This window comes from Thunnus maccoyii, chromosome 3, assembly GCF_910596095.1.
Source record: "Thunnus maccoyii chromosome 3, fThuMac1.1, whole genome shotgun sequence".
Classification (NCBI taxonomy): Eukaryota; Metazoa; Chordata; class Actinopteri; order Scombriformes; family Scombridae; genus Thunnus; species Thunnus maccoyii.
Genome location: NC_056535.1, coordinates 20,487,982 through 20,507,946, shown reverse-complemented (window position 1 = coordinate 20,507,946; position 19,965 = coordinate 20,487,982). Strand labels below are relative to the sequence as shown.

At 39.4% G+C, this 19,965-nt stretch overlaps 1 protein-coding gene across 9 annotated transcripts in view; it reads left to right on the top strand.

Moving 5' to 3' along the window:
* The window catches only part of kaznb (kazrin, periplakin interacting protein b), a 114,104-nt gene that overhangs the window by 16,820 nt on the left and 77,319 nt on the right, over window positions 1-19,965 (top strand). For 8 of the 9 annotated variants that reach the window (XM_042405736.1, XM_042405739.1, XM_042405738.1 and 5 more), the window contains one exon: window positions 10,504-10,661. In XM_042405736.1, coding sequence (XP_042261670.1) covers window positions 10,504-10,661 — 158 coding nt within the window. Of the gene's footprint in view, window positions 1-10,503; window positions 10,662-19,965 lie in introns of those variants that run through there. The other variant, XM_042405744.1, reaches the window with a different exon arrangement.

Genomic DNA, 19,965 nt, shown 5'->3' with positions numbered 1-19,965 from the left:
ATTAACCCTTAACTCTGAAAATCAATTTACAGTAAATCATTCAAACAGTCCTCCTCCTGACCCCTGACCTTTTGCGCAGACAGCTACTTGCCCTTCCTGCCATTACATGCACCATTACAACTGATATCATCTAGAGCTGCTCCTTATGAGTAAATTAATTACCTGTGTGTGTGTGCGTGTGTGTGTGTTTGTCTTGACTGAGTGGAGGACTTTCAGTGAGAGTCATAATACTCCAAGTAGTTTCATCAGGTGTTGAGGACCTGCCTCAGGCAGATTATCAAAGGGCTATAGGAGGCTTTTATATTCAGCCGATGGTTCAGCACTCCCCCTGAGATTTGTTTTCTAAAGTCTTTGACTCAAAGGAAGAAAGAAAAACCGGGTACGCTCAGTGCTGATCTCTTGTACTTCTCACTAGGTGGCACACTGATCAAAGTTATGCAAAACCAGTGGCGGGCACTTTACCCCGGCTCTCTCTGGACTGTTAAGGACTTTATTTTAATTAAACGTCAGTAACAGCTTTTGGAGAGATCAGAGATGATCTTTTTCTTGTGATAAATCTTGTTACTATTTGGAGATAATTACATTTTTATTATTAAAAGTGCAACTTGTTGAATAGATGAAATGAATAGATTCATTCATATGAATGAATTAGGATTCTTTATTCAGCTATAGTCAATTAATTACATTTTATTTAACTATGAAATTAGAATATGTAATGTTCTAGATGAATTCGTCTGGGATAACTTAATGCCTTCACTTACTGGAGGCAGATGTTTTGAAGGGTCTAACATACACACGTCTTTGTCACTGCTTCACTTCCTGGAAAATGCAGCTGTTCAGACCAGTGTCAGTGACGAGGGCTGAGAGAGAGGCACTTTTTCATTTCATGTGGTTGTAGCATGTATCAAAGCGACCAGATGGTGGCAATGTTGCTGTGGGCAAAATGAAATCCCTCCTGCAGTTTCTGCTTCCACACTGGAGCTTCATGCTTGAATGTAGAGCCGGCTGATACTGTAAGATGCAGCTCTCTCCATCCCCAAGAGGTCTAAAACAGTTTTTACCATAGCTGACTATATACGATTGAAAAGGTCAAAATGAAACTCATACCATATACTGTGCATTTGTACATTATAGATTGTGCAGAGATGCTGTTCTGAAAGATAATGTGGTAGATTTTTAGAAGTAAAGCCTTTAGGATTTGAGAGAAGTGTTTGATCTGGTCGGATGCTGGTATTTTCAGAAATGCAAATCATACATTGCATCATAAACTAAGAATTTAAGGATTTATTTATTTTATGTGAGGCAAAGTCTGTGCTGATCTTCACTATATGGTCAAAAGTATATGGACACATGCTTATAGACTTGGTTTTTCATGCCCCTTAGTTGCAAATAAGGGAAATCTTAAAATGATGCTCTTTTACACGTTGAGATCAGTTTACTTGTCATGATTAGTTCTACTTGGTGTATCAGAAACCGTTGTAAAATGTCTTCTGTGGCTTTTTAAATTTTGAGAAAATAACCCTGGCGATGTCATCATCGGTGTTGTGTCAGCTTTGGTTTGCAGACTTCTAATGTTTGAACAGAAAGCTTTCATTATAAACTGGAGGTGTATAGTTTAAAGTGGACATATCATGCGGCTGTGGCTCAGGAGGTAGAGCGGGTCGTCCACTAATCGGAAGATCGGTGGTTCGATTCCTGGCTCCTCCAGTCAGCATGTCGATGTGTCCTTGGGCAAGATACTTAACCCCAAATTGCTCCTGATGGCTGTGCCATCAGTGTGAGAATGTGTGTGAATGATTAGACTTCCTCTGATGGGCAGGTTGGGACCTTGCATGGTAGCCCCTGTACCATTCAGCATATGAATGTGTGTGAATAGGTGAATGTGATTTGTAGTGTAAAAGTGCTTTGAGTGGTTGGAAGACTAGAAAGGCGCTATACAAGTACAGTCCATTTACCATTTCTGTTATTTTCATACTGTTTTAATGTCATATGTCTACAGTGGACATCGCCAAAACATGAAGTGCACGTACATGTAAAAATGCTCCCAGCAAGTGAAGAGCCCAGGCTTCAGCCTGTTCTGAACACTTCATTTGCAAAGTTACCTCTATTGTGATTCCTCCTTGTGATGACATCAGATTGTTTGCACATGCCCACAAACTGCCGTCTATTCTGTAGCCTTCGTTGGTAAGGTTGTTCCATGGGTTGCTCATGTTGTTATTGTTATATTTCGGATCTGATTTTGGCTCAAACATGCACGGATGTATTTGAGAAGCTGACATTTTGTGTAAAGAACAAGATAAGTAGTAAAATCTTACTACTACTGTTTGTTTACGTAGCCTTCGGAGCCAGGGTGGTATTCCAGAAAGCGGGTTTAGTGATAACTCTGAGTTTGTTAACCCTGAGATGAGGGGAACTCTGGGTTTTCACTTCCAGAAAGAGAGATCACTTAAACTCGGGGTCAGTTACCATGCTTCTTCAACAAACCCTGAGTTTCTGTCTGTCTCCTCCTTCTTACAGACCCAGACACGCTGTTTCATTTCCTCATTCATTCAGTCAATATGAAAGTGTGTATCGAAGTGCATTCATTAATAGTGGTTTACTGTAAAGGACTGAAAAGAACTTTCTAAAGTCACTGCTTTTTCAGTATGTGCATCAGTCATGTCTTTGAACAGTTTTTGTTCTTAAATTCAAATATTACACAGCGTGAATTCAGCCTCAGCTCAGAATAAAACCTCTTCATGTCCTTCTATCATAAGACTGTGACTCTGTGCACACAAGACAGCTGTCAGTTTGTTAGAGCAGCTCCTGCACTGAGATGTTTGTTACACATAATGTGTAATCTCAGTTCAGATTTAAAAAATCAGTATGAAGCTTTAAACATGTGGGATCAATGAATAATTAAGTAATCTCTATCACTCATGATGTGATTGGTTGCACTGGTGGAACATCAATCCTATAATGTTGGAGATTTTATGTTAATTTTTCTGAGTGAGCAGGATTGAACAGCATCACTGCATACTGTTGAACCAAGATGTTTAAAATTTTAAAATCTACAGTATTTTAACCTTGACGCCTTTTCAAGTGCAAATCACCAAACACATTATTACTGGATCAGACTGTGAGCTCACACTCATGTCTCTATGTCTTTGATCTGTATATTTTTTAAATCTTTAACTATGTTTTTTTCATCTTCAGTTGCTGCCTCCTGTGTTTTGTTCCCATCAAATTTAAACTGAACAAATATATTTAAAATGTAATGTAGGCTGCAGCCTGATACACAGTCAGATACCACTTTATCATCCATTAAGGAAATGTAAGTCTGGTAAATGATGAATGTACAACACTGAATAAAACTTTGTGTTAACTTATTGACACTTTTCCCTCTCTGACTCAGACTCTTTTTTTTTTAAAGATAAATGTGCACCGTCCACATACGCATGCCTTCATATCTCTATGTTCACTGGATTCGAGTGGAGGCTCTGCCTTTTATGTACCTGTTGCCATGGTGAATCATAGTATTTGAGCTCTATTGGTGGCTTCTTTCATTCATCATGTACTCGCTTAACTCAGAGTGAACATACTCAGAGTTGATTGAACTGACTCTGATCTGCTGTTTTGGAAACAAAAACTCAGAGTTTCCTATATTTGGGTTCAATCAACTCAGAGTTCAGGGTTGGACTCAGAGTTTGTTGAACCTGCTTTCTGGAAAGGACCCCAGAAGTCTGCCAAGGAGCAGCTTCTGGAAGTTGGCCAATCAGAAGAGACAGGAGCTAAACCAGCCTGTTTCAGACAGATGCTGAACTGAGGGGCTGCATAAAGGGCCAGTGTAAGATATGTAAAGAGTTTTTTTGAACTGTAAATCATGCAAAGATATTCCAGTAGAGCCCCAGATTATAAAGATAGTATATACTATATTTATAGATCTGGAAATGTGCGTGATATGTCCTCCTTTGAAGATTTATCTTTACCTTTACTGAAATATGCTATTGAGTTGCATTTTGGGAAGTGTAGCTTGAATCATAAAAGTGACCAAAAGTCCTTCTATTATGACCATTCTTTTTTATTTTTCTCTTTTGTAAGATCCCCAACCTTAATGAAGTGCAATACTAAATTGATAGAGAACCGTCAATGCTACAACATACAATGATATTTTAGACAATAATGTGCATCAAACTTTGTGGCAGCATTTCGAGGAAGCATTTGTGCCAACTGCACAAAGCAATGTCTGTAAGGAAATGGTTCGGTGTCTGGTCTGCAAAGAGCCTTGTCCTCATCCAGGACCATTGGGATGAATTGTGACATGAATGTGACCTCACTGATGCTCTTGTGGCATCAGTGAGAGTGAGAGCAAATCCCTGCAGTCCAAATTATGCAGAAACCCTTTCCAGAAGAATTGAGGCTGTTACATTAGCATATTAATGTCCAGGACTTGGAATGAGATGTTCAAGTATAGATGACATTTTGAGGTGTCCACATGCTTTTAGCCGCATCTGTTTTTGTTCATCGACAACAAGCTTGTGTCCTGTGATGCTTTGAAAACAACTTGTGCTGAAATGAGCAGCAGTGTTCCCTTGAGTGGTTTTGATTCATGTATAGGTCTGTCTGCGAGTTAATTAGCACGCTCTTGCACTGTAAGATACATACTGAACAAATTACTGTGAGTTTATGTGTTGACAGACTTGAAACAGCAGGGTTAATTGAATCCTTGATTTGGCCAACAAAAACATTAACAGGATGTATGAGTATATGATGAAAATGTGAGTTCTCAGAGGGAAGGTTTTATGTCTTTGTCCTATTTAAAATTTGGATTCTGTGTTTCTTAGTGAATTTGAGGTGCAGAGAATCTGTAGGGAGAGCCGAAAACTTTTCCTGCCCTGCGGTTCTCATTGTGAAGATGTTTTCCTTCAGGCTGCCCTCCAGGTCTCAACTGTCTTACCTTTTACGGCTTTCGCTTGTTAAATAAACTGAAGAGCAGAAAAGAAAACTAAGACGCTGTTTGAGGGCAAATTAGGTAATTTAATTAGCAGCTGTATCTCGAGCATAACAGGGCTGTGTGCACACTCTTTTAAAAAATACCCCAGTATTAACTACTCTGAGGCTTGAAACCTCTAGAAGAATCATGTGAACTGTTTGACGAATTGAGTAATAATTTAGATAAACAGTTTTTATTTTGAATTTAATTTGGATGACTATCTTCAGGGTAACCCAAGACAAAGACTACATATAATACTGTGAACAGTATGCTATGTATATACTGTATGTGATTAGGGTGCTTCCTAACATCTGACCAGGGACCTTTTAGGTTAACTCTGGCTCGTTAACAGCTTTTTTTCAATCCATGCTCAATGTCCCATACCATAATGTAATAAGGAATAAATAAATAAAGAATAAATGTGTCCAAAAAAAAGCTAAATAAATACAATATGGTATTATACGTACATGCAATATAATATGATATAAAAATGCCATGTATTAGAAATTTTGAAAGCACAAATTATGCAAATTTTGCAGAGGACCATAGAGTGTTGACATGCACGATACAAAACTAAACGTGTTTTAGTGTATTCTCTTTGCTATCACAGATAAAACAATGTCCAAATATTTACATATTTGTTCATAAGTGAAGCGTGGAAAGAGGTAACTTCTATATAATGTATCATGTCAACTTATGCAGAGAAATGTTGTACAATTTGAAAGATTTCTGAAAAAAATGATTTTAATGTGGAATAAAACATCAACTAAGATTCCATGTGTATTTTTATTGGATTATATTCCAGTTTTGCTTTTGATTCTCAACTAATTACATGATTCTCTTGACATGGCTTACCTACTAGTAGCACAAAAGTCCTACAGTATGTAAATTAAATATTTCACACATACATAACTGTTCATTAGCAGCAGTTGGAAGGTGTTTGTTAACAAGCAGTAAAGCAGCATTTAAAGTATGCACAATAGATATGTGTGGTATTCCTCTCTGGCACCGACTGAATCAACTTAAGTGTCTGGATGCAGATCTGATCTGACCTGATGTGACACAGTTTAGTATCTAAACAAGCCAAAACATGCTGTCATGGGAACTGTGTAAATGAGAGTGTGATGCGGACTTGGGTTCCTCTTGCTCACCGTGGACAGAGAAAAGACAAGAAGACGCCTGGCAATCTGCCTGGGCTCCTATCTGCCTGATTGTTTTGGGCAGATTTCTGTGATTTCTCAAAGCTTCAGTTTTTGGGGAATGCAACACGGCACAGTAAAAAGCCATGCAGGGCCCATGCAGTTTGTTTTCCACAGAGGTCAATCTCCTAAATCCACTGTCACAATTATGCACTCCATGTTCACATATCCCCAGCTTTGCAGACAAAGCTCTGCGCACACAAAAGCCTCCATCTGCTATGCATCAGAAATTAGTGGACACTAGCCAGAGGGAAAGGATCAAATGCTTTTTGAGGATGTGTGTGTGGGAGCGTGACATTGGAGTGCAATATCAAGTATTTGCCATTTATAGAGTGTGTGTGTGGTAGCATTTACCAGAAATATAGATAAAAAGATTCACAGAACATACTGTAACATGCTCGCAATGCAGAATATGCTTCCTTTAAAATGGTCAGAGATGCTGTATCCTGATAACTCCAGATGTTTTCAGAGTATTCCTTTGGGGAAAAAATTGTCCAATTTCTCAGGGGAATTGCAGCGCCCACACAATCACCGCGCTGAATTGGGCACTCCTGCAGATAGTGATGCAGAACAATGAGGCAAACAGCAAAATTACAGGCCTGTGTTGATGCTGTTAGATACAGAGAGGGATTTGGTTATTTCTATGCAAAGCAAACTTTGGTAGGCTATAATTGATCTGTCCAAATTCCTGTGTTAAAACAAACAGTTTGGAAAACATGCCACTGCAGTTAGCTTTACAGTGGCATGTTTTCCAAAGCCTCAAAATGAGCATTCACTAGCTTCTATCCTGAGAGCGGGAGAGTGGTGTAACACCCTTGGTTTAGGTTCAGTGCAGGCTTTTGTCCCTCAACAAGATTGTGTTGTGTATTTATCTGGCATCGGTGTAATTGAAATGTAGCCGAGCTCTCTCTCTCTCTCTCTCTCACGGGATTGCCTCAGATTCTCACAGATTCTCCCGTCCTCTCATCCAACTACGGGCCTTTAGGCTCGAAGTGTGAAGTTCTTGGAGCTTCCTCACATTGCCTTGGCAGAGCTGTCTGGCTACTGTGACTCTCTGACTGTAACCAGCAGTCCCTAAATCCAACAGAAGCAAAAGAGTCTCTTTAAATATTTTTTCTCATCACACTTCCTGGTGGGACAGCTCATTTGAATATATTTTAGTGTATTGCAGACATCTGCATTAAAAAAAAGACTCCCTTGATTATATTTTGTGAGATTTCACAAATTAACAACAATCACATACAGAAACTGGAACAGATATTTTTCCCGGAGGACGGATTGCATTTTATGAGTGAGCTCTATTTTCTTTTTTTTTTTCAAATGCACATTATATTCTCCTTTCACAAGGACTGCACAGGCTTGAACAAAACACCAACATGTCTCATTAGAGTTCATTGTTGATCTTGTTTTGCTCCTGTGGGTGGCTACAAAGATTGTAATGAGCTGTCCACATCTCACAGTCACCAGCAGCACTGGGCCACCTGTGTGGGGGAGTGTTCGTCATAAAAAAATACAATATCCCTCTGATTTGAATGATTATACATATTATAATTTAACATAAAAAATGCAGATGTGAAGGAATATGAACCTGATTGGGTGCATCTTGTATGTGCACATTTTTTTAAAAAAATGCTGCGGAATAGAAGATATAACCATAACAAGTTCTAGGGATTGAGAGACTCAGTGATGGAGACATTTTATACAATTATTCATTAATGGAAATTTCTATTTCTCAATAATCCATGTTTTTTTTTTCTTATCAAGACTCCTCTCCTGATGTTTTCTCTAATGTGGCCTGTATTATTAAAACGCAGTCAGCTTCACCAGGCCATTTTCATGACTTACACCCTTTATTGTATCTGATCAGTGATGTGAAAAGAAGGTTTGACATTTCCTCACTTACACATTTGCAGCAGAGGACGGGGGTGTGCGATCATCTCCATGCTGCTGCCTCATCTGGTTTGCTCCAAAAGCAGACGAATATTAAATGTGCAGGCTTGCAAATGTACACCTCCAGACCAGAACTGCTGTCAAACCTTGATCAGGGTTGTCAGCCGCCTGGAGAAGAGTTTCAGCATTTACTGTAATTCCATGAATGAGAAGCCATCAGCTATAACTGCTTCAACAAATTCAAATTTCTGCATCATACCTTGTCTGATGCTTTATGTCTTCAACCAGGAGCTGTGGCATTTGGGTTGCAATGTGGTATGTTGACATATTCAGGGTAGTCAAAGTAACATTGCTTTAATAGAAAGCCACATGTCCGCTCCATCGTGCATCACAGTGTGTGACAAGATGCATTGAATGAAAACTGAAAGTGGAGCAGAGAGAGGAGGAGAGGGTGTGCCTGTTCTCCGAGTTTGACAGCATGTCATTTTCGACAGCAGCATTTCATTACCTGACGCGTTTGCCCGTCTTTGGGGCAGAGAGGTACACCTTGTAAATGTTGAATGTGAAATTAGAATCCAATCGTCAACCTCTGTCGTAAACATTTTATCCCCACCACCGTGCACTGATTTGATGTATTCCGCGCTGCCTGCGGGGCTGCTGTGTGATCGTAAACATCCCTCTTTTTTTCCATGGCTCCTGCAGTTCAGGAGAGGGCTGCAAGGTGTGGCCATAAATCTTTAATCATCCTGCTGAAGAGCTGACCTTGGCTGTCGTCAGTGAGTCACACGTTGCCTGAGTCGCTCTGTCACTCTCGCCCAAATTGACCTCAGTTGATGTGTGTGTGTGTGAGAGAGAGAGAGAGCGAGAGAATGATGCCTGACCTCCTTCACATATGCTATCTCCATGGTGACTAATGCTGAAATGATAAGTCAATTAAATTGTTAGTCATTTGACAGGAAATTAATTGACAATGATTTTTATGATTATTTAAGTCATTTTTCAAGCAAAATTGACAAACATCTGCTGCTTCAGCTTCTCAAAAAGCCAAAAAATATAAATGTAAATTCATATTTTGGGGTTTGGGTAAGTTTGTCGTACAAAACAAACATTTTCAGATTGTCACCTTTGGCTCTGGGAAATTGTGATGGCTACTTTTCACGTTTTAGACTTATTCAACGATTCAGCCCTTAACATAGAGTTTTCCCTTTTTACTCCTGTTGATTGTCACTAAAGATGGAAAACACAGTCACTAACACTACATGATACTGATAGTATCACGTAGTATATATTATGTCCATTGATTGAAGCTTAATGAAGTTTACACTGAGAGAAATTTTCAGTCAGAAGACTTGTGTATCATTTTATACACTTCTACAAAAGTCAACCTGCCATATTTGGTATCTTGGCACACTAATGAGCTTCTCACAATTTGCCTCAATCATAGAAACATACATGTATCACCAGTTGAATGTTAAAGTCTTAATTGACTTTGTTCTTATTATTTATTTATCTCCTGTTGCTACTGTTGGTGGCAATGTTGTATTTTATTATCTATTTACATAATTATTATTTGGATAACTCAGTAAACAGGGCACTGCTTGTTGTTTCCCCTGCATGAATAAAAGTGTCCATCCATCCATCCATCCATCCATCCATCCCAAACTTTGGGATCTCAACTGGAATTCAGAATAAAGTTCTGTCGGTTTGGACAGCATGAGTTGATGTGAGTAATTATTGGCTCACTGGCAGACTGCCACTTGTTTTAATTAACTAATTGAAAAACATGATCCAAAGAGTAATTGCTTATGAAAATAATGATGAGCTGCAGCATGAGCGCTGACACTAATACTGTATCTTACCATATCTGTTTCTGTATTCGGTGGGCTGCTCAGACAAAATGATCCTCTGTCACCCTGCTGACTTTGTGTGGAACTTGAGTGAAATTTGTCAGTATTGATCAAACATTTCTATATTACCACCCACAGGCTTTGACCACAGACCATAATGGAGACCTTGTGCAATCTCTGACCAAGCTCTAAGAGACAAAGATGTTTTTCTAAAGTGCATACTGTGTTGAAATAGCCACTAAGTTAAAAAAACAAAAAAACAAAACATAATAGCATTATTACTGAGACTGTCTCCATGAAAAATGGATTATATGATGGGGTGAATGTGATTTTCTGTGTCTTGGTAATGGGTTTAGCCTAATGATGCCCCTTTTGTCCAAAAGAGGGATTATTCTGAAGAGGAAAGCAGTGGAAACAGGCCAGCTGTGGACGGCAATAGAAGTCAGCTGTCTGAATGAATGAAGTGTCTCAAATCACTCAAGTCTGATCCACTGAATTCCCACTAGAAAGAGTTGTGTTCCTGTTTCTTTGAATGTGTGTGTTTTCATTTGGTTTGACGTTTCTCTCTTCCGAATCTTTTTTGCCTCTTTTGCAGCGGTCCAGTCTCTCAACAGCCTTAACGATCAGATCGCTCAGTTTATGGTGACCAGACCTTGTAATCTGCCTGATGAAGATGAGACCTTCATCCCGGGAGAGAGGGACACCTTGAGGAAGTCCATGACCCTGATGAGACACCTGCTCATGGATGCTCAGGTACAGCCTTCACCCTCTCAAGTTGGTTATACAGTAGGTCACTCTGTACATGCTTGTCCCTCAGGACAAATTTGTAGATTTTAAAGAGAAACTACAAATAATGTTCAACCCCTCAGACAGCTATCACTGTAATGCAACTGGGATAGATAACAACATAACTAATTATTGTTATATAACAGTGAGTTCCCGAAGCACACAACAGTACAAGTCACTTAACATTAGAAAACAGGAATTTTCCTTAATTAAATTAAATTATCTCTACCTCAGACATACAGGATATTTCAGTTATACTTGATGTGGTTTTTAAAGCACAACTTAGATTTACAGAAGTAAAAACTGTCTCACATAGATAACCCACACATTTTTGCTTTGCTCGCTATCACCTGGTCAGGCTCAATAGGAGTTTGACCAGTTTAGGGGTGTCATCAGATCTGCCTGTAGCCAGCTGACAGACTGCATGCTGAAACATCAACATGAACCCTTCCTGTACCTGATTGGAGAAATGTGCCCCAGGCATTATGTTTTTTTACGTTAGATGTTAAAACCGAACCTCGAGACATCATATTTTATATAAACTAATCACTTAAATTGGTTTTCAAATTAATCTGATTCAAGACATAAGCTATATAGTTATCAAAAAGTGTTATATGAAAGATATTGCATATGAAACCAAGCAGGTTGTTGGTTTCTATTGTTATTGTTTTTATTAATTCTTGCACACTAAACATGCAATTTCGTGTGAAGGAAATACTTGTGTGTTGATTTCTCCACAATGTCTCTGTCAGAAATCATTGTTTGACCAATAAAATCTGTCTATTTAGTGACATTAATGTACGAGGTCAGTGGTGAGGTAATAGCATGTGTTTGTCATCGTTTCTCAACCTCCCAAGTCCACACAATAATTTGTGAATTATCTAAGTCACGACCAGAGCTTGAGGTCATCCATAACAGCAAAAGCTATCAAATAAAGGCAATGGGAAGAGGTGAGAGTTTTCTTTTTGCTCATATACAGTAATATACTTTTTCATTCATATCTGTAAATTAAAATATGATCCTTCCTCAAACACACTGCAGCTGACATGGTCATACAGTAGCTTGGAGGCTCAGCTTGTTGACCAGTTGCATAAAAAGCAAACAAAAGTAAACATGACAAAGTGCTCATTTTTGTTTGTGAAATTTATGCACATAAATGTTTTGCATTTTCTCATTGGACTTTCAGTTCAGTCACTATGTTCAGCAGCTTTAACAACCTAGTTTGAGTCATGAGATGACAGATTAAGATTCAAAACACAGCACTGTTGAGTGTCGTCATTATCTAAATCAGTTCCCAAAGTTTGCTGATTGCTCTGCCTTCAAGCTGCAGGGATTGTTTGATTCTCAGTGGAATTTCCAGATTAACATCTTTTAGTAAAAACTGTAGTAAAAATAGATTTTAGCAGGTTTTGTGAAGCTAAAATCCTGATTAGGCACATTAGTTAGATTAGTAAAAGACTGGCATATCAGCATCAGATTAAACTGCAGTTTTTCCTGCAATCTAATCTTTTTGTCCTGATTAGATCTTTACTGTATTTTACAATGACCACTTATTCCACTAGGTCTCTTATCCCGGCATACTCTAGCAGAGATGCTGTTATAAGAGAAAAACAGACATGATGTGTCTGTTTTTCCCACGACATGTCAGTGTGACTTGCTACACAGGGTTGAATCCAGTGTGTGTTCAACTCAGAGCTGAAATAAAACCTTTGCCCTTGCACACAGTACAACCAGTCCAACACTGTGAAAACTTTGGCAACCTCTGCGATGTTGTGAACAACTGACAGTTGAACTGTGAAACGTTTTTTCTGTTAATCCTCGGGATCCACCGAGGGGAAATGCTTGTTTCTGTCCAGTGAGCTTAGCTGCATTTTCTTCAGAATTACTTTCAGAGCTTTATGAGTTTCTTTTTCTTTATTGTAAAGCCAAAATGGGTGTTTTAGTGTGTTTTAAAACATTGGAAAGTAATAAAATCTTTTCCTCTCTCTCCTCTGCTTCAGATGAGGTGATAATTTGTCCGTATAGTGTTGCTACCATTTGTCCTTTTATTTATATTCCCTCTGCGTTGTGATGAATTTTAGATGAATCTTGACACAGTGATGCATTTGAGTCATCCATCGCAGACTTTTATGATGGATACTGAGTCCCCCCGCCATTCTCCTGGAGATATTTTCTCTGATGCATTGTCATTGATTAAAGAGAAGGTAATTCAGCAAAAGGCCAGTGCTTTCACCTCCGCTCTGTGGTATGCAAGCCGTCAGAGTGAAGCATTGTTGGTTCGCAGTCAGTCTTTCTGTTACTCAGGAATATAACACTAGGAGGTGAAGGATGAGTGGGATCCTCAGCCGCGAATGGAGAGTCGATTATCTCCCCAAGAATTTGTTTTTGAAAAAAAAAAAAGTTTGCCGGTAGTTAAATGTTAAGTGAAGCTCTCAGACACCAGTCAGCATGACAGATTTCTTTTCCTGTTGGCCTTGTTTGTGTCAGACAGTACACCCACAACCTGTACATGTTCCCCAGTTTATTTCTTCGAAAGCATGACAGTTGGAGACCTCTGTCAGTCGGGGGTTTGTTGCTCTGTGCTGTCAGAGGACAACACATATCACAATGGGATACTGACTTGTCACTGACAGTTGCTATGGCGATATGTTTGTTTACTCTGAGGCTATGACGAATTCCCAAAGAGAGATTCTCTGTCCCAGGCTGGGTCCTTGTCCCCAATTCATTCAAATTCTAAACAGGTTTTGAGTATGTATTCTGTTCACATGGGAAATGTGACAATTTTAAATATGGTTGATTTTTGACTGTGCTGTCAGTGGACACTTTTATCCCACATTGCAATGCACAAAGGAAATGGTGGAGCTGCTCACAGCTGAAAAAAAGTGAATGCTAGACAGCTCCAGAAAAATCCTGGAAACAAAAGAAGTTGGAATCAAATCTTAAGAAAAACATGTTGTTGTCTTTTTGTGAAGTTGAATTTTCTGTGACGATCCAAAGTCATAGTTTGATTGATATCTGATTTTGCACGTATTGCATCATCTTCTATTACTATTAAATGGCAAAATATTTTTGTATCTAACTGCTAAAACAGTACACTATGATGATTAATACGTAGTATACACTGTATAGATGAATATGGGTTGTAGGCGGAATTTAAGTAGCCTGGTCACCACGCATGCTTGAGGTCATCCATTTTGCGGGTGTCCATAGAGGTGAATGAGAGATGGAGCGAATATTCATAGGATGGAAATATAATGTGTCTGCATGATAAGTTAACATGTTTGTTGTCTGGTTTGGCACTCATCCAAAAATTGTTTATGAGGGAAAAGAAACATCATTCTTTAATATTCTGCATGCACACTATAACCACAAGTGTATCGTTTGTTTTTGTAGTTCAACCAGAACAGCAGAGCAGCAACTCTCCATCAGAGAAAAAATCTTGTGAATCTCACAGTCAAACTTTCAAGCATATCATATCAATAGTCTAAGCTGATCAATAGTATTGAATCAGGACCTCCAGTATTTGGAGCAAGTTGCTTGTAATAAGTAATGTGTGCAAAAGTAAGTAGGCTACGTCTGTTATTTCAAGGTGTCAGATACGTTTAATCAACATTTTGTATTTTCTCATTTTTTCTCATTCACCTCATTTTCAGGTTGTAGCTGTTGTGAACTTTAATTAGGCTGCCAACAAACACTGTTTCCTGCTTCTCACACAACAAAAGCTGAATGGAGGTCTTTGAGTTTTAGTTACTTATAACTTTGACATGTGGGGTTCGGAAGGATTTGGATTCAATAAGTGAGTTTTCTACTGGGTTCAGACTTGATAAAATACCATCAAACATTTTAGTCTTTGTACTTAATCACTATGTTTGTATCAATCACCAGCAGGATTAAGCTTTCAGGCTCACTATCATCACTCACGCTACAATCGACGGACAAAATAATTGTAGCCATATTATGCATTGGATTTCTTTGTTCTCTGAGTCTCAGAGGTCAAAGTCAAGTGTGATCTCATCCCACATTGAGGAGCTCTTCTCATCCACAGGCTTTTGCATTCATGTAGAGTACCATTGCCGCTGTCAGATGGAATATGAAATTAGTCCAGTCTTCCTTCTCTTCCAGTCTTTTAGCTCTGGTCTGGATGCCTGTTTCAAAGAACTTGATGTTCTCTGTGCAGTTTAGGCGAGGCAGCAAACCAAGATGCGCTGATGTCCAGTATTTAATGCTGCCAGTAGTGTGTTGAGACTTTTCCTGCTGGACTGGAAGAATAAATAACTCTCAAAGGCTTTCTGTCAGTCCAGAAACCTTGATGTTTTGTATATCTTTTGAAAACATTTTCTGACCCCAAATGGTTTAGTTTGTCTGTGGAACTCAGGGTAAAAACATCATCTGATGAATTCAGCATTAACATTTCAAGTCCATGGCCACTAAAAGGTGGAAAATTAATTTAGAGGGGATTTGAATAGTTTCTCTTTGAATGCTGTCCCAGAATTGATTGCCTCATTTGTCATTTGCACAGATGAATTATTTATGTCCCCGTTGCTGCGCTGGGGTGACTAATCAAATGCATTTCAGTGGGTGTGGAAGCTGTGAATTGATGTAGTGGAACGTTGCACTGCATTAGCTAATTTGGTTGAGAAGTCAGCGGGGCTACAATAGCGGCCTGATGATGGTGTGACAGAGGAGACATTGCTCACTATAATTCCCTAAAAATGCACAATAGTAACTGTCTATTCATTTAAAGTTGGTGTCTTCTTCTTACTCCGGGACAGTGGATCAGTTCTGTGCAGGTCAGTAACCACTAACAGAACAGTGCCTCAGAGAGTTGGTCTGTGTGAGTCTGAATAAACTAAAGTACTTTACCTGAGGGCCCATCAGAGATTTCCGGGGCTTTATTAGCGAATAACTGATTGGTCTATTGTTGGCGGGATGTTACTTCAGATCAGAGAACCAGAAGTGATTATAGTAAAAAATAATAAAAAGAAAAATGTCCCTGATCCATTGGTAGGCTATAGTGAAAAAATCCAATTCCAAGCAGTCAAGTGGATGGTTAAAAATAAAAAGCCTTTGATAAATGAACTAGTAGATTATAACTATACTAAGAGTCTACAGACATGCTAGCAGCTCTGTGAGGCTGTGCTCAAGCACAGTGGTTCTTTGAGCTAAATGCTACGTCAGCATGCTAACATATTCATAATGACAATGCTAACATGCTGATGCTAAGCAGGTATAATGTTTACCATGTTCACCATGTTAGTAAACCGTATTAGCATTCTAACATCTCCTAATTAGCATTGAACACAAGCTGAGGCTAATGGGAATACCAAAGTACTGGACAAATTAAAATTTTGGCCTTATGATGGTGCTAAACAAAGGCTCAGAGGATCAGGGATATGAATGTCTGTACCAAATTTAATTGCAATCCATCCGATAATTGTTGAGATATTTTAGTCAGGATAAAATGGACCGACTGTCCAATGTTTCTGTCCATAAAGTCATGGCGCTAGCTGGCTAAAAATACCTCAGAGTGTACTATAATCAACTCAGGTGAAATTTGGGAAACTGCAGACCTTGTTCAGCTCTTTCCTTCTTATTTTTAGCCACACTGGCACTGTGAATGTCAGTCAGACAGTCCATTGCTTTGGTCCAGACTGAAATATCTCAACACTTGTTGGATGAATTGCCATTAAATTCATTCATTACGTTCATGGACTTCACAGGATGAAGCCCTTTGACTTCAGTGAGCGTCTGAGTTTCCCTTTAGCAGGGGAATACATTTGGTGATCTCCTTTTCGTCTTTTCATCAGCTGTTCTTTGTGTTTTGTGTTAATTGGCAAATGTTAGCATGTCCAGAAGCTAAACTTGTGACTTGTGGTAAACATTACTTGCTAAACAGTTGTTAGCCTTATCATTGTGAACATGTTAGCGAGCAAATTTTAGCATTTATCTTAAAGCACTGCTGTGCCTAAGTAGCCTCACAAGCCACTAGCATGTCTGTAGACTCTTCGTCTCATTATCATCTTTTACTGGAAACTTCCATTTCCACCTTTAAGTCAAGTAAAAAAACATTTTTTTCTAATTGATACCCTGCATTTCATACTCAGGATTCCAAAGTTTCACAATTACGAAAAGCATAATCTTTTTGAGTTTCACATAGACAGTGTAAAGACACAACAGGGAAGACAGAGACATAATGAAAGGTGAAGGAACTAAATAAATAAAACAATCAAACAACATCAAGCAACAACAACAACAAAACAAAACAGCAAAAAAAGAAAGAAAACACCAGTTCACAGTAGTTTGCATGTATAAGGCAATGCCCATTTTCAAGAGGTAAGAGGCATAGTTAACCATTCCACATAGGAAATAAAAGGCTGCCACACATCAAATTTCACCTTGGATCCCTACAGTGTCTATCTTATCTTTTCTATGTTGAGAAAATGTATGACCTCACAAATCCACCTGCCAAAGGAGGGGTGGGGGGGGGTGGTCACTCTTCAAATTCAAAAGAATGAGGTGCTTGCCAGAAGAGCTGAGTGGGCCGTGCTGTTCAACTGTGCTTTTGTCAGGGTAAGATCCTCTGATGGTACACCAGAAAGTACAAGAAAAGGGCACGGTTCAATTGTCCGACCTGCAATCTCTGAATAGACTTCAAATATAGAGGACCAGAATGCTGTTAGGCTGGGACATGACCAAAATGTATGATAAAGGCTGACAGGAACTTGCTTGCATCTGTCACAGGAAGGACTAACCCCAGGGAAAATTTATGAAAGCTTAACCCTTGACATATGAAGCTGGTGTACTATCTTAAATTGAATAAGGCCATGCTTCACATAAATAGATAGAGAGTGAAGTATTTTAGACCACTGATCTTCTAATATGTTGGTTTCAAAATCATTCTCCCAGTTTTCCTTGAACATGATGACAGTGACAAGTCTTGGATATTATTTCCTTAACCTCTGGTTGGGTTTCTGGATTAAAGGTAGAGTCAGTCATTCTGGAGAAAGATTGCTGATATTTGAACTAAACACCCAAACAAAAACACCCCTCCCTTCGTGATCCTTCAGAGGCCCCGCCCCCCAAATTCATGGACGCACATTACCAAGGCAACAACCGAAAGAGAAATATGGTGGAATTTGTCAGCTGTAGAGTCACTTCTGTTCCTCTCACACGTTATCACGAATGGGAAAAAAAATTCTCTCATGTGAGCACAACAGTCCATCCACACTCTCCGCCTCTCTGCAGCCTTCTCACTTCTCACTCGACCTGCGTTCAGCGTCTCTGTCCATCTGTCAGCTGCAGCTCCTGGGAAGCTGAGAGGACAGCGGCTGGACAAACTGCCTTCACCAGGCTGACTGACAGCAGAAATTTACTGAACCAAAATTTAGTTTGCAGTAAGTTGAAAACACACATACAGCTGGATATTTGTGTGATTTAAACAGCTGCCTGCTCCGATTATGCTTCACTAAATGCGACAGAAACAGACTTGGAGCATAAAAAAAACGTGACGGGTCTCTGTGAGACAGTCTCGGATTCAGTGTGGATTGATGCATACAGACGGGTGACAAATTAAAAGAAAAACTGGTACAGGACAACTTTGTATAACCTCTAAATGCTTGACCCCTACAGTGAGGGGATCCAGTGGCTCTGTTATGCTGTGGGGGGCATCTTGCTGGCATGGTTTGGGTCCACTTGTCCCCTTTGAGGGAAGAGTCACCGCAAATCAATGCAAAGTTGTTCTGACTGATCACCTTCATCCTATGATGAAACATTTCTATCCTGATGGGAGTGGTCTCTTCCAGGATGACAATGCCCCAATTTGTAGAGCACAAGGGGTCACTGAATGGTTTGATGAGTATGAAAATGATGTGAATCATATGCTATGGCCCCCGCAGTCACCCCCACTCAACCCAACTGAACTCCTATGGGAGATTTTGGACTGACGTGTTAGACAGCGCTCTGCAACACCGTCATCAAAACACCAAATGAGGGAATATCTTTTATAAGAATGGTGTTCATCAGCCTTAGCATTGGTTCTACAAGTCTCTGGAACTCCTCTGGAGGGATGAACACCATTCTTCACCGGAAATTTCACAGTCGCAGTGCATGTGTGAAAGGGGCTTTAGTCGGGTACAGAAGTCGCCATGGGTTAGACATCCCACATGACTCTAAAAAACTTTTGATGCACTCAGATGTTTTTGATTTAGTAGTTGTTCTATTAGACAGTTTATCCAATTAAGGGTTAATCACACAGTTAAAGCCCCCAGATAAGATTAGTTGAAGGGTGCCTAAGTGTGGTTTAGACAACAGAAATTTGCTCATAAATTGAAAGTCTTCCCAGTTTGGGGTGTAGACACAGGCAAGTATCACAGGTGTGTTATGGAGCCTTCCAACAACAATAACAAAGCATCCATCAGTATCTGAAATTGTTTCAGATGCTGCAAATGGTATTGACTTGTGAATCAAAATCACCGCCCATCTGCTCTGGCCTTACTCTGAAAGCATGAATGAAATATCTGTCCAACCCAACCCCACCTCAGACTAACATAGTCTGAACTACACATGTGTGTCGAGGTGAGGAAAGCTATATCTGTTGTCAAATGCTTAACGTGGGCAAGTACCCTAGTATGTTTAACGATGATGATGATGATGATTTAGTCTCTTTACATTCTTTGCCTTGCTCCGCCCCCGTGTCCGGGCGCTAATGAGTTATTGATCCTGGAAGTTCGAATCTGTGAATATATTTCCAACTTTACTGAACCATGTTGTGTCTTGTGTCTCATACCAGGTGTCTGCTCTTTCTTTGACTATCCCTTTTTCAGCTCTGCAGCCCCCTGGAGTGGATCCAAAAAAAAAAAAAAAAAAGAGCATAGTCTTTTCATGAAGTTATTAAAGGTTCAAAAGAAAGCTTTGTATCGTATGAGGAATAATGAAACTGAAAAGTTACTTATGAGCCAAAAATCATAGCTGATTGCAGCAGAGCAGTAAGCTGCCAGTTTAGTCATTTCAGTTACAATGTTGGCAGATCTACCTTAATTCATTATTGACCAGCGAAGAATTAAAGGAGGAATATGAGCCTGAACTCAAAGTAAAATAGATTGGGAGTCTAGATTAATGATACAGTGAGGTTTGGTTTGTCCTGCAGCTGTTAGTGAGACAATGGATCAGTTCAGATCTGGAACATAATGAACTCATAAACTATTAAGTGAGAGAGAAAGAGATGTCGTCAGGGAAAAGACGACAAAGGTGGTCCAGGGATTGCTGAAATCGA